The sequence below is a fragment of the Gossypium hirsutum genome, chromosome D10 (genome assembly GCF_007990345.1).
Source record: "Gossypium hirsutum isolate 1008001.06 chromosome D10, Gossypium_hirsutum_v2.1, whole genome shotgun sequence".
Lineage (NCBI taxonomy): Eukaryota > Viridiplantae > Streptophyta > Magnoliopsida > Malvales > Malvaceae > Gossypium > Gossypium hirsutum.
In genome coordinates, this window is record NC_053446.1 from 25,389,814 (window position 1) to 25,406,781 (window position 16,968).

The following is a 16,968-nucleotide window of genomic DNA, read 5'->3' on the forward strand; positions in this document are numbered from 1 at the left end:
TTTTCTCTACTCTGGTCTCCATCTTCAACAACAAACACTCACTTAACCGGTAAGTTGAATTACAACTATATATTAAACTTGTTCTTCATTACTTATTTTTATGATCTTTTTTTTATTGAATATGTTGTGTTGGTATTTGGGTTAAAATTGCAGTGAAGGAGAGGAATGAAGTGATACATAGATGTAATCACTGAATTTTGCTCGGGTAGGGTTTTGGGCCGGGCTGGTCTCATAGGGGCCCAACGATTGGGCCCGTTGGGATTTAATTTTGAATTTTTTTTGTCTATTTTTAATTTTTGTTTTAAATATTAATAAAATAGTAATAATAAAATTTGAAAAAAATGCAAAAAAAATAAAAATTACATTTCAACCCCTAAAATTTATCAAAATTACACTTTGACCCCTAAACTTTCTAAAAATTACATCTTGGCCCTATATTTTCCAAAAATTACATTTTCACCCCAAACATTTTGCGTCTTCTACATTTTGGTCCTTCTGGGCATGTCAGGCCACCCCCAATCGGTGTTCTTGCGTGCCCCCTCCACCTCCATTGCCACCTGAAGACAAACAAAAAGAGGACAAAAATGAAGAGATTAAAAGGAAAATTAAAAGAGAGGGGGTAGGGGGTTCAATTTTTAGCAGCCAAGCAAAAAAAAAAGTAAAAAATTTTGTTGCAGGACAAAAAAATCGAGCTAAGAACAGAGGAATAGAGTAGGAGAAATTGGGAAGAAGAAGAAGATAAGAGAGAGAGAACAGATAATTTGTTACTGTATTTTTTCCTTGAAAAACGCTACCATGCAATACATGCAGAATTTAAAAAAACTGTAAACAAGTACGTGGACAATTCTGTTGTAGCCAAAACGCTCCGTTTAAATAATTCAAAACTCGCCGTTTCCCTTATACTCGACTTCTCTGCTAATTAAGTAGCTCGTAACAGTACTTCCTCCTTGCAAGACAGCCTTGTCCTCAAGGCTGAAAATTAGGAAACTTGCTCTGAAACGTAGTGAAAAACTCCCATGTTGCATCTTCCGGGAAGGAATTTGCCCACTCCACTAACACCTCCGTTATCGCCTGAGTCCCTCTCTTAACCATCCTTCGGTCTATAATTCGAACAGGTTCCTTGGGCAAAGCTCCATGCTCATCCGTCAATGGTAATTGAACCTGTGTAGGAACCGCCCCCACATGTTTCTTTAGTTGGGAAACATGAAATGTCGGATGAATTCTAGATTGTGGTGGAAGTTGCAGGGTATATGCCACAGCCTCGACTTTCTTAATCACCCGGAAAGGACCATAGTATTTAGGGGACAGCTTCTGATTAAGGATTTTCCGAATGGATTCTTGCCTGTATGGTTGTAGGCGCAAATAAACCATGTCACCCACCTGAAAGCTTCTATCAGAACGATGTTTGTGGGCCAACTGTTTCATACGAGTCTGCGCCTTCTTAAGACAAGACTGAAGTAATTGTCGGGCAGCTTCTCTAGCTTGCAAACTGCGATCTACAACAGCCACACGAGAAACGCCTGCCAAATAAGGCATATGTGTGGGAGGGGGTTGTCCGTATAATGCCTCATATGGGGAAATTTGAATAGCTGAATGATATGAGGAGTTGTACCACCACTCAGCTAATGGTAACCAGTGAACCCCTTGTGCAGGTGTCTCTCCTGTCATGCACCTTAGATAGTTTTCTAGGCATCGATTAAGGACCTCCGTTTGACCATCCGTTTGTGGATGATAGGCGGTGGACAATAAGAGCTTAGTTCCCGATTGTCGGAACAACTCCCGCCAGAAGTTACTGATAAAAATTCGATCCCTGTCTGAAATAATGGATTCGGGCATACCATGCAATTTGTACACCTGCGATAGATATTCTTGAGCCACGTCTTTAGCAGTAAACGGATGATTCATCGCTAGAAAATGGCCATACTTGGTGAGATGGTCGACCACCATAAGGATGGTAGCCTTTTTATTCGAAACTGGTAAGCCCTCAATAAAGTCTAAGCTAACCATCGACCAAGCTCGCTCAGGTATCGGTAAGGGTTGTAAAAGGCCAGGGGATGCCACCGATTCACCTTTGCATCTCTGACAAACTAGACACTCACGGATCCACTTCTTAACATCGGTCGTGAGTCCCTTCCAGTATAATTGGCTCGATATCCTTTTCCTAGTAGCATGCACGCCTGAGTGACCCCCTATGGAACTGGAACAAAAGTGCATGAATAATTCTCGACGCAGTTGAAGAACTTTGCCCACCATAATCTTCCCTTTCCGGAATAAAAATCGACCATCCCAAAAGTACTTCTCATCCGTATTTTGGGCCTGCGAAAGCTTCTGAATAATGCCTTGTAACTTGTCATCTGACTTATATGACTGTTGTACCTGCTCCAGGAGACTCGAAATAATGGAACTCGTGGACATCTCGTAGTACTGGTACTGATCAGTTTGTGGTTGTCGAGATAGAGCATCCGCAACCCTATTGTTGATCCCTTTCCTATATAATACTTCAAAATCGTACCCCAGCATCTTCGCAACCCATCTTTGCTGAAATGGTGTAACCGCTACTTGGTCAGATAGAAACTTCAGACTCTGGTGATCTGTTCTAATTTTAAAATGTCGGCCGACGAGATAAGGGTGCCATTTCCGAACGGCCAATAGTACAGCCAACATTTCCTTCTCGTATATTGATAAAGCTTGGTGACGTAACCCGAGAGCCTTGCTAAAGAAAGCAATCGGTCTCCCTTGTTGCTGTAACACTGCTCCAACACCCATCCCACTAGCATCTGTATCAACAACAAATTCAAGCTAGAAGTTTGGCAGTGCTAATACAGGAGCTGAACTAATGACTTGTTTGAGTGTCTGAAAAGCTTCCGTAGCCCTGTCCGACCATTCCCATCCATTTTTCTTCAACAGATCAGTGAGTGGCCGAGCCAAAATTCCATAATTCTTGATGAATCTCCTGTTATACCCGGTAAGACCAAAGAAGCTGCGCAGTTCCTTCACCGATCTGGGAATAACCCATGCACGAGTACACTCAATTTTTGAGTTATCCATAGAAACAGTCCCTTCTCTCAAGACATGACCCAGGTAGTGGACCTGAGAAGATCCAAAACAGCATTTTGACTTTTTTGCATACAGCTGTTGTTCTCGCAAGATCGACATAACTGACCTAAAATGTTGCAAGTGTTCCTCACACGATTTTGAATAGACAAGAATGTCATAAAAAAATACAAGCACAGATTTCCGTAACAGGGACTTGAAGACTGAGTTCATGAGCGCCTGGAAGCTTGAGGGGGCATTAGTGAGGCCAAAGGGCATCACTAAGAATTCATAGTGTCCCTCATGTGTACGAAAATTTGTTTTATGTATATCCGACTCCCACATACGTATTTGATGGTAATCGGAACTTAAGTCCAATTTAGAAAACACCTTAGCCTCCCCAAGTTCATCCAACAATTCTTCAATCACCGGGATCGGAAACTTGTCTTTGACAGTGTGCTGATTCAACTGTCTGTAGTCCACACATAATCTCCAACTCCCGTCATTCTTCTTGACCATAACAATGGGAAAGGCAAAAGAACTTGTGCTGTCGCGGATAATACCAGCTTGCAACATTTCTTTAATAAGCTTTTCCATTTCATTCTTTTGGAATGCTGGATACCGGTAGGGTCGCATCTTGACCACTACTTCTTCGTTCATTAAGGGAATCTTGTGATCGTGCGCCCTGCGAGGAGGTAACCCTTTGGGGACCTGAAATACATCATCAAATTCCCTTAACAACCCTTGAAGATGAAGCTCATGTTTCTTATTCTCCTTGGTAGTCAGCACCATTTGTTCAGGCGAGCTCAACACCGCTGAAAAAGGACCTATTGCTTGTCCAATAGCTGCAAAGCATCTTGGTTTAGGTTCATTCTTACCTGCTGCTAGGGAACCTGGAGCTATGCCTTGAAGGACACAAGACTTCCCTGCTACCTTAAACTGCATTGTGAGGGATCCAAAATTCCACATAATGTCTCCCAAAGTCAATAACCATTGCACGCCCAATACCATATCACATCCTTTCAAAGCTAACACCATGAAATCAGTTGTAAATTTATGGTCCTGCACCTCCCAAGTAATCCCTTTGCACAACCCTCTAGTAAACAGACAGCTCCCATTTGCTACGGAGACTCTGAACTGTTCATGTCGCATCACTGGTAATAATAACCTGTGAATCAATTTTGCATCAACAAAATTATGGGTACTACCTGAATCAACTAAAATGATAGCCCATTCATTTCTCAATTTCGCAGCCATGCGCATGGTATTGTGTCCCTGCATTCTAGTAAGGGCATTAAGTGAAATGGTAGGAGATGTCAGACCCTCCTCCTCGACCCCCTTTTCCTCCAACTTGTCAGAACACTCCTGAAACTCCTCAATCTCCCTATCAGAATGAGGTTCCAACAAAACTTGGTACAGTTGCGACTTCATGCACTTATGACCTGCGTGATACTTAACCCCACACCAAAAACAAAGGCCCTTCTGTTTCCTTTCAGCCATCACTGCTGGAGAAATGGTTCTAGAACCCTGGTTGTTAGCTGAAACCTTAGTAGCCCCCTGATTACCAACTACTGGCCTAGTGGACAAAGAGGATGGTCTCGATACGGCAGAAGTATTGCTAAAAGTTCTAGATGACTGAACTCCCATAGTGGTTGTATGTACCCTTCCCGAATGTGACATTAGAATCTCTATCTTTTTAGCCAATTGGAAAGCCTCCATCAGGGTCGATGGTGAAAATAAATCTAAATAGTGGCCTATTTCTGTTTTCAAGTTTCCCAGAAATATACTAAGAGCATATCATTCAGGTAGGTGTAATTGATTAAGTAAACCTACAAAAAGGTCTTGAAATTGTTCAACCGTACCTTGTTGCTTTAGGTTGACCAATTCCCTCATTGGATCTCCAAACGTTCCACACCCAAAACGGTCTTGGAGACTCTTAATATATGCTGGCCAAGCTAACCTTTGCAACCCACCATTGCGTTGAGAGTAAAAATGATGCCACTCTAACGCCCGACCCTCCAAATTTAACATCACCACGCGAACTTTGCTAGCATCGGGTATCTCTTCTGCTTCAAAATATTGCTCCAACTTAGTCCACCAACCCCTGAAATCATTGCCATCAAACTTGGGACACTCTAATCGATTTTGATTAAAGGAAATCCCAGCCATATGAGATGAAGTTTTCACTTGTTCACTAACTCCATTTGGAATTACAGTTTCTTCCTGCATCGGAGGAAGATCCATGTTCTTAGGGCCGAAACCTGGAGGAGCACCCAAAACACCCTTGCCTTTGTTGCTGGGAGCATTTGCCGATTATCCCACTGGTGGTGGTCCAAAGTACTGACTCAGCAAAACTTGAAGATCTCCCTGGAACTCAGTTTTAAAATCCTGTAGCTGCTGTTCCAGCTTCGTTTCCACCCTAGAGATCTCCTCTTGAATCTTGGAAATCTCTTGCTGCATACCGCTCACCTCCTTCTGCAACCGTGTAGAAACCCCGTCACCAGCCATAGAAGGGATCGTGAATAGCTCTGATACGTTTGTTGCGGGACAAAAAAATCGAGCTAAGAACAGAGGAATAGAGTAGGAGAAATTAGGAAGAAGAAGAAGATAAGAGAGAGAGAACATATAATTTGTTACTGTATTTTTTCCTTGAAAAACGCTACCATGCAATACATGCAGAATTTAAAGAAACTGTAAACAAGTACGTGGACAATTCTGTTGTAGCCAAAATGCTCTGTTTAAATAATTCAAAACTCGCCGTTTCCCTTATACTCGACTTCTCTGCTAATTAAGTAGCTCGTAACAAATTTGAGAGAAAAATCAAAGAAAAATAGCAGCGAAAAGCCCTACGCCACCGTGTCCACCACCGTCCTTCACCACACGACCGTCGTTCTCCTATTTGCCAAAGATAAAAGAAAGCAAATCAAGCAAAAAAAAATAAAAAAAGAACACCCAAGCAAAAGAAAGCAAAAGAACGAAAAGGAAGAGGAAGGAGGAGTGCTGTTGTCGGCCGTCGCACCGCAAGCGGAGGAAGCGTAGGCAGCAGTAGAGAAATCGGTGGGGGGGCTGAACGGGGAAGAAAGAAAAAAAGAGGAAAAAGAAAAAGAAAAAGAAGAAAAAGAAAAAGAAGGAGAAAAAGAAAAGAGAAAGAAGAAAGGGAAAGAAAAAAATAATAAAAAATACAACAGTCGGGTTTGACCTGACCCGATTGACCCGAGCAGGATCCATACCCGACCGGAACAGCAATCCACAGCAGCCAGCAGATTGGTGCAGCATCAGCAGGCTCCAGCTGCAGCCCACTAGCAGCCCTCAAACCCAGAAACAGCAGGCCACAGCACCAGGCCCACCCTTCCAGCAGCCCAGCGCTCAGCATCCAGCAGGCCAGGCTCAGCCAGCAGGCCACCAGCAGTCCAGGCCCGCTCCCAGCAGCACTGCCTGCCCAACGTGCAGCAGCCAACAGGCCAGCATTCGGCCCAAAACCCAGCGGCCCAATCTGCCAAAAAAAGGACAAAAAGAAAAAAGAAAAAGAAAAAAAAGAAGGAAGAAAAAGGGGCCCAAGTCGTGCGACCCGTTTAATTAAGCTCGTATTTTCAAGCTTTTTGGTAATTTTCTTTTTTTCCATTTTTAATTTAATTCGTGTACTTTTATAATATCTCGTATTTTATGTTATGCTTTTAATATTTTCTTTATTTTTATTTTTATTTTACAAAACATTATTATATTTTATTTATTTATTTATTTTAATTTTAAATAATTTTAATAAATAAGGCAACGAATCGATTTAACATTAAATCGTTGATTTCATCGCTATGTTGGGTGAATATCACCGGTTTGTGTTAAACACGATACGTCCTTTTAAAAAAAATTAAAAATATTCAAAAATTTTTGTGTTTTTAAAAATAAAAAAGGTTTCTCGTGTTTTAATAGAATCAAGATTAAATATTAAGTTGATTTGATTTGACACTAATTCGACGATTTCATCGCCATGTCGGGGTGAATATCATCGATTCGTGTTAAATACGGTATGTCTTAAAAAAAGGGAAAATTTCGTGTTTCAAATTTTCGTATTTTCAAAAATTACTCGTATTTCAAAAATTTTCAACTTTTCGCATTTTCAAAAAAATTTCGTGTTTCAAAAAAAAATTTTGACTTTTCGCGTTTTAAAAAATTCCGTGTTTTCAAAAATTCTCATGCTTCAAAAATCTTCGTGTTTTCAAAATTCCAGTGTTTCAAAAAGTTTTCGTCTTTCAAAAATTTTCGTCTTTTCAAAAATTGACCGTATTTCATAAATTTTCGTGTTTCAAAAAAATCTCGTGTTTCAATCGGATCACGACTAATATTAAATTGAACTTGTATTTTTGAAAATGAAGACAATGCACGTTTAATGAGATACCAATTTTGGGCGTCGCGAGGGTGCTAATACCTTCCTCGGGCGTAACCGACCCCCGAACCCTAATTTTCTCTGGATTTTAACGTAGACCTAAAATTACCTCATTTTTAGGAAAGTTTAAAAATAAATTTTTCTTCTAAAAAGAGAATTTTGAAGGTGTCCGATCACACCTAGAAAAAAAGATCGGTGGCGACTCCCTTTTTAAATCAAATCGAAACTCTGCTTTTAAATTTTCAATAATCACTTCGACTAACGCCCATCGTACCAAAATTTTTAGGTCGCTACAATAGAAATGTAGGTGGAGGAAAACCACCTTCATGTCCTCCACATGCTCTTGTTTGTCATGCTAAAAGTAATTTTGCTCCTCCTCGTGATCATGGTAAGTAAGTAGTGCCCTCATCCTTCACGCTGTAACCCAAATTAATGGTTATTATTCATCATAGCTTGTGATATTGTATTCTTATGTTTTTCATATTTCCCGTTTTGCTTAAAAGGCTTTATATATTTCAAATAAATTTAGGAGGTTAAAATTTTATATGATATGTATTTTAATATATTCATGTATTTGTATTATGGTTAAAATATTTAATGATTGTAATGTATGAATATGAGGTTTAAAGGTTTCAACCTTAATATTTATAAGTGTTCAATTAATCTCTAAAATACGCATTTTGGATTATATGCCGCTAATCTTATATATATATATATATACTCTTGAGGTTAATAATTAAACAAATTTGTTATATTTCCATTATTAATTATTAATTAATTTTAGTTATTATGTGATAAAATATAGTCAAGGTTTGTAATATATACTAGATAAATAGAGGCGCCTTTGCTGCTGGAATGTTATACGATTTAAGAGGGAGAGAATAATTTTTATTAAGTTTGAATGATAAAATTGAGAAGAGAAGAACAGTACTTAATAGGTGATAAAAATATACAAAAACATAATTACAAAAAAAAAAGACCTATAAATTATGTAAACTGTCACCTAAATTGATACCATATAAGTGAAAAGTTTATAGAGATATTCAAGAGTTGGGGGACTTAGTAATGCACAAAAATGTTGTGAGGTTTATTAGACATTCAGTTCCTATCAAAAATAGAACTACACTCGTTGGTTCGCTTGTAAAATTCTATTAACTTGCATAATTTTATATGCTTCATAGTAATAACAAAAACAGCCATCTCGGTATGGTATCTTCAATGTGCCATACTGAGACAATACAAATTAGAAACGGTGTGATAACAATTACAAGGAGAATGAATGGAAAAATCAGAAACTAAAAACCATAAATATAAAGTCATGTAAAGAATTGTAACGAACAAAAAAAAGGAAAAAGACGAATAGTTCCCAAAAATAACCCTCTACAATTGCGCACATACCATCATCGCTAGTTTAAGGCTGACCCACCTCATCCAGAAACATAGATACATGATTAAACCAGCCACGTTTCAAAGCTTGGGCATGGAAATACTTACAGCACGTTTGGTTCGCTGTATTGAAATAGAGATGTAATGGAATAGAGGCGTAATGGAATAGATGCGTAATAGCAAATTAATTGTTTGGTTGAATGTAATGGAATAGAGGCGTAATAGTATTCTTGTGTTTGGCTGAATGCTGGAGGTGTAATAGCACAAGGAAAAAAACTAAAATGACTAAAATACCCTTAGCAGAAATTTGTTTAGATAAATGATTATTGTTATTGTTATTAAATTTTAATAAGATTATTAATATTAGTAATAAATAATTTAATCATATTTTAACATAATTATTATTAAATATATTTTAATTAAAATATATAATTTAATAAAATTCTTAATAATCAATATTGTTATATGAATTTATTATTGTTATTAAATTTTAATAAGATTATTAATATCAGTAATAAATAATTTAATCATATTTTAACATAATTATTATTAAATATATTTTAATTAAAATATATAATTTAATAAAATTCTTAATAATCAATATTGTTATATGAATTTATTATTGTTATTAAATTTTAATAAGATTATTAATATAAATAATAAATAATTTAATCATATTTTAACATAATTATTATTAAATATAATTTAATAAAAATATATAATTTAATAAAATATATAAATTTACTAAAATCATAATATATAATACTATAAAGTATAATTTAAAATTATTATTATTAAATATAATTTAATAAAATATATAATTTGATAAAATTCTTAGTATTAAATATTCTTATATGAATTTACTAAAATCATAATATATAATACTATAAAATATAATTTAAAATAACTATTATTAAATATAATTTATAATCTACTTTATTATTTTTAAACTGCAATACATATTTTAATGTCCTTTGGAAAGAGAGCGTTTGTCTCATTTCTGAACCATGTAGTGATCTTTATCTTATCTATGTTGTTTAATTTTCTCAATAGAATAGGTTCAAAATCAACTTAATATGTATTACCTTATTGTATCTGTTATGCTCCCAAATATAAGCCTACAGATATTTTTAACCTCACATTGTGTCTTCTACTGCTTGCATGGAGTTTCTCTGACATGCTGAGATACCATGCCAATCTTCATGCTATTAAAATATTATTACCATATAAGGAACGTGAATTGATTTACTAGTACAAATATTTTGAGAAAAAAGGTTGAAAAGATGGCCTTTTCTTTCTTATATCAAAATTTATGGATTTTCTACAACAAATTTAAGCCAAAATTCTGGAGGAAACAAACAAAGTTGGGAAGTAAAAAAGCAAAAACAAGAGGCTAACTAGCACAAAAGCTTATCAGATCCTCACTCCAGATAAGCATCTTCCCCATGTAAAGAACATGGCTAATGTCAAGTGCCATGTCATTTAATCAGAAAATGGAAGTTGTATTGCACCTTCCACTTTGCTAAAGCACTAATCTTTTTCACTTTCTTCCATATCTTCCTCGTTATCCGCTTCATCATCTTCATCGTTATCCTCCATTTGACCATCATTCTCACCGTCTTCCTTTTCATTACCCTCATTGCCTGGCTCTTTCTTATTGCCACCATTGCCTGATAAATAACAAAATAGTTGTATAAATATGCTAGTTGAATAAAGGCACATTATAGAATAGGTCTCAGCAAAATAATCTAGCATGTAAATGATAAGGTTAAGAGACTTCTTTCTTTTTCGATATCTTCTCTTGTTTTCACATGGATAGATGAACATACCATATTCACTGAACATAGCTTCACCAGAACATAGTCCACCCTCAATTTTGGTGAGTTGGAGAGTCATTCTAGGTCCAATTTTGGCGTTTCCTATTTGGTGATTTCAACTTCACTGAAGAGCTTGCAGTTGATGTCCGACCTGACTGTGTTGTATTTGATCTCAATCTAGACTAAAAATTTTAAAATTATAGCGAGGTAAGTAGTTATAAATTAGCAAAAATTGAAATATTGCTAAACTAAAACTTACATAGAATATCTGCTCTCCAGTTTTCATATTTGTGTAGAGCCCTAACCCAGTGACAGACCACCTTCGAGTTTTCATACTTGTGGAATGCTTAGTTGTGGAAGCTGACCTAACTTTTTTTGGTTGATTCTTCCTCTCCAATAAGCTAATATTACATTGAATAAAGGTAGACAGAAATTAAAATCAAAGCATGAAATAGAAGATTAATAAAATTGGAAGTGGAATGATTTAGAAAATTGAAGGCCTTTCTTATTCAGATCAAGACAGTAATATGACATCTAAGTTAAACAAAAGGCTAAAAACTGGTTTTCTAGAAACAAGAAACTGCCTCATATTTGATGTTCTATACCACAACTATTACAAGCTGTGAATGTCTCTTGGGACTACTGGCATGCTAGGAAATCTGATACAAAATCACTAGACACTAAACTTGGAGGATAATAGATTGTATACACTAACGCAACTTTAGAACCCAAATTAATGATTGGAATTAAAAGAAGGTGAACTAGGTAGGAGCCATAAATGACTTATGTCTATAATCACATCACATGGAAGCCATCACACAATCACATAATAATGCTATCTCAGGGCCTCCAATGTACATCCTAAAAGACCCCAGTTCAACAATAATAAATTTGGCAAAGAGAATGTTAAAGTGAAACTATTTAACTTGTAAGTTGTTCTTCTGTTGGCTAAGAGAATGACACCAATAAATAAATCAAAGATAAGAGGGAGATGGAGAATCAAATAGAAAAGGGGGATAGATAAGAATGAGAGATAATAAAAATTATTATAGTTCAACCCAAATTACAACCTTCAAGCATTAAGCATATCCAGATATATTGAAATCACAAGCTAAAAATAAGGGAAAGATCATTCTCACAATGGAACTTCCCAATCCAAATCCTTTTTTAGACAGAACATTTTGGTACTAAGATAATCTAGAAATCATTAAAAGTAAACACGGAAAATGCTTAATCGGGGAAGACTACATAAGAACACATTGTATCAAATAATTTATAAGCAACTTGATTAAAGAAATCAAAAACTACTTACTTCTGGTGGTGCTGCACAAAGCATGTAGAAACAGTGATAATTTCTCTCAGGATCAGACACTTGACAAACACGTGATCTTTCTAATAAGTCCTAATGCCAGCTCCTGAAATCCTTCCCCTCCGGTCAAATTGAATCTCCACAAACTTACCAAAACGACTACATCATTCAAAACATGCATGTAAAGGTAAAAAAAACATTATAACATAGAATCTACTACATGCAGGGTGTAAAACTTGTTAAAACAAAATACACTCACCTTGAGTTATTGTTCCTAACAGTCTTAGCATTACCAAATGCTTCTAAAACAGGGTTGGACTGCAGATTAGCAAAAAAAAAACAAAAATAAATGTTGTTATATGTGGTGCAAATTGGGCATTGTTAAATCAACCTATGGTGAGAAATTTATGCTCTAAGGATCATTTTTAAGCATATCCCTTTCCACTTCCAAATAATACATCATTTTGAAATGATATGCCTCTTTATGTATCTAACTTTACCCTCATCTTGAGTTAAAAATAATTATCATTTTCATATTTTAATCCCAAACCCAAAAAAAAAATTAAAAATAAAGAAACAAAGAAAGGCATAAAACCCAAACTAACACTACTTCATTTTTAGATAAAACCCACCACTAATTCAGCACAAAAAACAAATGGGTATTCAACAGTATAAAAATATAGAACCAAAATGATGGCATACCTTAAGTATTTTTTCTAGAACAAGAAGAAACAAAAATGATAAAGAAGATGTCATACCTTAAGCCAAGACCCTGTGAAGAGGAAGATTTGAGTGAAACGAAACAACAGCGTGTAATTTGCCTAAGAAAAGAAGATATGAGACGGGCACAGCTAAGGAAAAACAGAATAGATTATAAAGGATGAAGAAAGGAAGAAGTAGAAGGAGGAAAGTTACCTGGATGAAGAAGGAGAAGGGATGAAGAACGGAAGGAAGAAGGAGAAAGTAACCTGGTGAGAGTTAGAGATTACTCACTTGCCGATTCAAACCGTCCGGAGATCTGAGACCATCGAGTCGGAGAAAGATGCAAAGCTGAAATCGGAAGCGGTTGGAGGTTTGGTTCGCTGGCACCTTCTGTTGATGTTGGGAGGGAGAGGGTCGGCTGGAGTCGATTTCGGCAAGGGGAGGGTAAATGAGACACCGATTACCTAATCTTTGCTTTTGCAAGGGATTAGAAATCGGTGGTGAAGCAGGCAAAACGCGGAATCCGTCCGCAACGGATTAGGCCCGTATTAGGGCAATACAGTGAACCAAACAGTGTATTGAGTGGGGCCACCGATTCGGGGTGTAATGGCTAATCCATTACACCCAACCAAACAAGGTGTTAGTGTTCACCTCTCCATGGCTCAACCATAAAACCTTAGCCTTTTGGTGCCAATAGATCGCCTGTTGAGCAAGCAACAATTCAATTCGAAACCCAAATTAATTATAGACCGATCATCTACCCAACAAGCTTTTATAACTATAATATGCCTCTTAAGATCATCAATACGAAGCTTGAAGTTGGACCCAGCCGATGGATGTCAAACCTAAACCGTCTCATACATCGCATTGGGAGCGAAGTTTTGCCAATAAGCAGAACCATATTATGATCAGACGTGCTACTAAACAAATTATGCAACATAAAATAGTAAAATAACTACATCCAAGCCAATTACTGAATGCTTTGTCCAATTACTCAAATACAAACAAATCAATGCCTTAACCCCTTTCCCAAGTAAATCCTGATTCAACCAGAGGAACCTCAGTAAGGTGATAGTCCACATTATAGTCCTGAAAGTCGTTCAACTACCCAGTCGGATATTTCACACCACCCCATTTATCATTAACAGAGAGTAAGTTATTGAAGTCACCAATACTTACCCAAGGAAGCAGTGTGTTGAGCCAATGAACATAACAATTCTCAACTAGAAATCTTTCCTACTGATTCAGGGAAACCATATAACCCAATTAACCACCACTGGACATGGTTGGCATGTTACACAGTAATATCAATAAAGTGACAGAAGTATCCAAAAATCGTAATTATCTCTTGTGAAAACCACATAACCGTCAAAACCCCACTTCGTCCAACACTATCAACATAGAAACATAAGTTACATTTCAACAAAATACGTAATTCTTCAATTCTATAAGCATTAACTAACGTTTCAACTAAAAAAAATGGGTTTATTGGAATGTACAAGATCCTTCAAGGACAAAACTCAACTCTTGAGGGTTACTTAAGCCCCATCAATTCTAAGCTAAACAATTTATGGCCGGCGGTGGGCCTCCACCTAGAGGTCAGTCGATAATGTTTTAACTAATTTCGACCGAACCATAGAACTCGAACTAGAGCACCATCACAGTGAGGATGTTTCTTCGTTTCATCTACCTCCGTAATAGTCAACTCTTCAATAGCAGAGTCCCATACCTGAGCCGCACCCACCTCTTGGTCAAACCCTAGCTTGACCATCCATAACTTGGCTTGTGTGATGAGTGGAGCCCTTACGCTTGTTATCCACATGTCTCTTACCCTTGTCTAAATTCAAAACTTATTGATAGCAACCCCCCAGATTTTTCTTCCCCAAGCCTTTAAAATCCCAACACCATTGGGAAGGTTGTGCCTATATTAGACTCCAAACCTTCACCAATATTTCATCCTGCCACTATCGAACCACCTCTCCCTCTCATAATTCTAAAATTTTTCGACAATCATTATCATTGAATCTAATGACAACACAATGATAACAAACCAAAGGGATCCTCTCATAGCTAAATGCGACCTCAAATAAATCCCTACCTTACCGGCGTAACTTCTTCTTACGCATAAGAGGTTCAAGAATATCTAGTCTAACCCGAATGTGCATATAATAAGACAACAGATTCCTCTTCGGACCGACATCATACTCAAAAAATTGCCCCATAATGTTCTTTATACTTTTCGCCAGCATCTTCGAAGCAAACCTCGGTGGAAGATCGTGTATCTGGACCTAAAATCCACATAAAAGAAATTTACATCCTCTTGTTTTTCCCCCTGCTGCAGATGATAAGTAAGAAAGAGACAATTATTAGATGACTAGGGCCCCCCGCCATTATATTTCTCAGATCCACCTTGTGAAAAAAATTGTATTAAATAGAGACCCCTATCTCTGAATGTGTAGGAACTTAGAAAATAGATCAAGAAATATCAGCAGAGTCTTAAGTTTGAAGCTACTGTAACTTGCTAAACAAATAAAGAAATCAGTTTGAATTGTAACAAGAACAAATTGCTCAATAAGAACCAAAACAATAAGAGATTTTTGGTGAATGATTCATTATCAATTTCTGAAAATAAAGCATTACATATAACAAGTAATTAACTTGTAAAAAGATGAAAATATTACCTAAACATACCTAACTCCACTAACAAAGTCTTGAAACTTATAAAACTTTGCTTGCACACTTGGTTAAGCTAATTTATCAAATCTATCAGCACCAAATTACATCAAATACATTACCAACTTAGTTCTAGTGTAACTAAGAAACAAAACATCAACTAAAAGTAACAAAACAATAGCATATGCTTCATCTGCAACTTGCATGGCTCAAATTACTATGGTTTGCATGAAAGCCATCTTTTAACACTCCTCATTGGCTTCCATGCTGCAAACTCCCATTCTAGCTCTCAAATTCTTGAACCTTGATACACCAAGAGGCTTTGTCAAGATATCAGGTAACTAATCTTCAGAACTATAATGAACCACTTTGAATTTTTAATATTGTTCCATTTCTTTGACAAAATGAAACTTGTTCTTAAAATGTTTTGTTTTGCCATGAAATACTGGATTCTTTGCAATTGCAACAACAGACTGATTATCGCTTCTGATCTCTATTGCTTCTCTTTGGTGTAAGTTCATATCCACTATGAGCTTTCTTAACCAAATTGCTTGATTAACAGTTATTGTTGCTTCAACATATTTAGCTTCAACTATTGATTGAGCAACAATGGACTACTTCTTAGAATTCCAACAAAAAATAGCTAATCCAAGGGTAAATAGATACCCTCAAGTGCTTTTCATTTCATCAATTGATCCTGCCCAATCACTATCAGCAAAACTAAGAAGTTTCATGCTATCAACCTTGGTGAACATAAATCCAAAGCTCAGTGTTCCTTTGATGTACTTGAGAACTCTCTTAGTAGCTTGAAAATGGTTCACATTGCAGTAGTGCATGAACCTGGATAGGAGATTGATTGCGAACATTATGTCTGGTCTTGTGGCTATTAAGTAGAGCAAGCATCTCAGTAGGCTCTTATAAGTAGATTGATTAACCTTCTCAAAACCACATTGGCTAAATAGCTTTTCTCTAACAAAAATTGGAGTACTGGTTACTTTGCAATTTTTTATAGAGAATCTGTTTAGAATTTTTGAGGCACATGCCTTTTGGCTTATAAAGATCCCTTGCTGAGTCTGAGATACCTCTATGCTAAAGAAATAACACATTTCACCCAAATAAAACATCTCAAACATACTCCTCATTTTGTCTTTGAAATTTGTCAGCATGGTATCATTCTCACTAGTCACTAACAAGTCATCCACATACAAGGAGACTATAAGCAGTGTTTCATCACATTCCTTCTTCATATATAGTGTTGGTTTACTAAAGCTTCTCTCGAACCCCAAGCTTAGAAATGACATAGATCTAGCTTATCTCAAACTTGTTGAGGATGGTAGAACAAGAGAACTAACAGATCCTACCTCACAAGGAATCGTTAGAAATTGTGAGCTTGGTGAAAATTAGAATGGACCTGACCACAAAGACGAAGTGAGACTTCATTGAGTCATTCTAGAGTTCAAAGATGCCTTTGTATGGTTATACCAAGATATGCCGGGTTAAGCGCTGATAATGAAATCTGCGCAACAACACAATGACAAAATTTCTAGTGTGAATGACGCAATGAAAATTCTTGGCCGGGGCAATGCCTTTCTTGATTAACCCAGTATAGCTTCGCCCGTTTAAAGTCGAGTTTCTATCTCTTCAAGTTTTGTTGGATTTTATCCTAA

At 36.6% G+C, this 16,968-nt stretch overlaps 1 protein-coding gene and 1 long non-coding RNA gene across 2 annotated transcripts; both read right to left on the bottom strand.

The window, feature by feature from the left end:
- Positions 1–12,032: 12,032 nt before the first annotated feature.
- LOC107916175 (uncharacterized) lies at positions 12,033–12,701 on the bottom strand. The gene is made up of 3 exons (XR_001689412.2): positions 12,685–12,701; positions 12,186–12,244; positions 12,033–12,085 (listed from the first exon to the last, which is right to left on the bottom strand). It is a non-coding gene; the product is annotated as an uncharacterized lncRNA (long non-coding RNA).
- A 3,268-nt stretch (positions 12,702–15,969) lies between these two features.
- LOC107915431 (uncharacterized mitochondrial protein AtMg00810-like) lies at positions 15,970–16,548 on the bottom strand. The gene has a single exon (XM_016844591.1). The coding sequence runs from the start codon at positions 16,546–16,548 to the stop codon at positions 15,970–15,972; it is 579 nt and encodes a 192-aa protein (XP_016700080.1).
- Positions 16,549–16,968: the final 420 nt, after the last annotated feature.

Bases quoted from the DNA above. Each gene is read 5' to 3' on its own strand.
- LOC107915431 (XM_016844591.1), bottom strand. From the start codon at position 16,548: ATGAAGAAGGAATGTGATGAAACACTGCTTATAGTCTCCTTGTATGTG.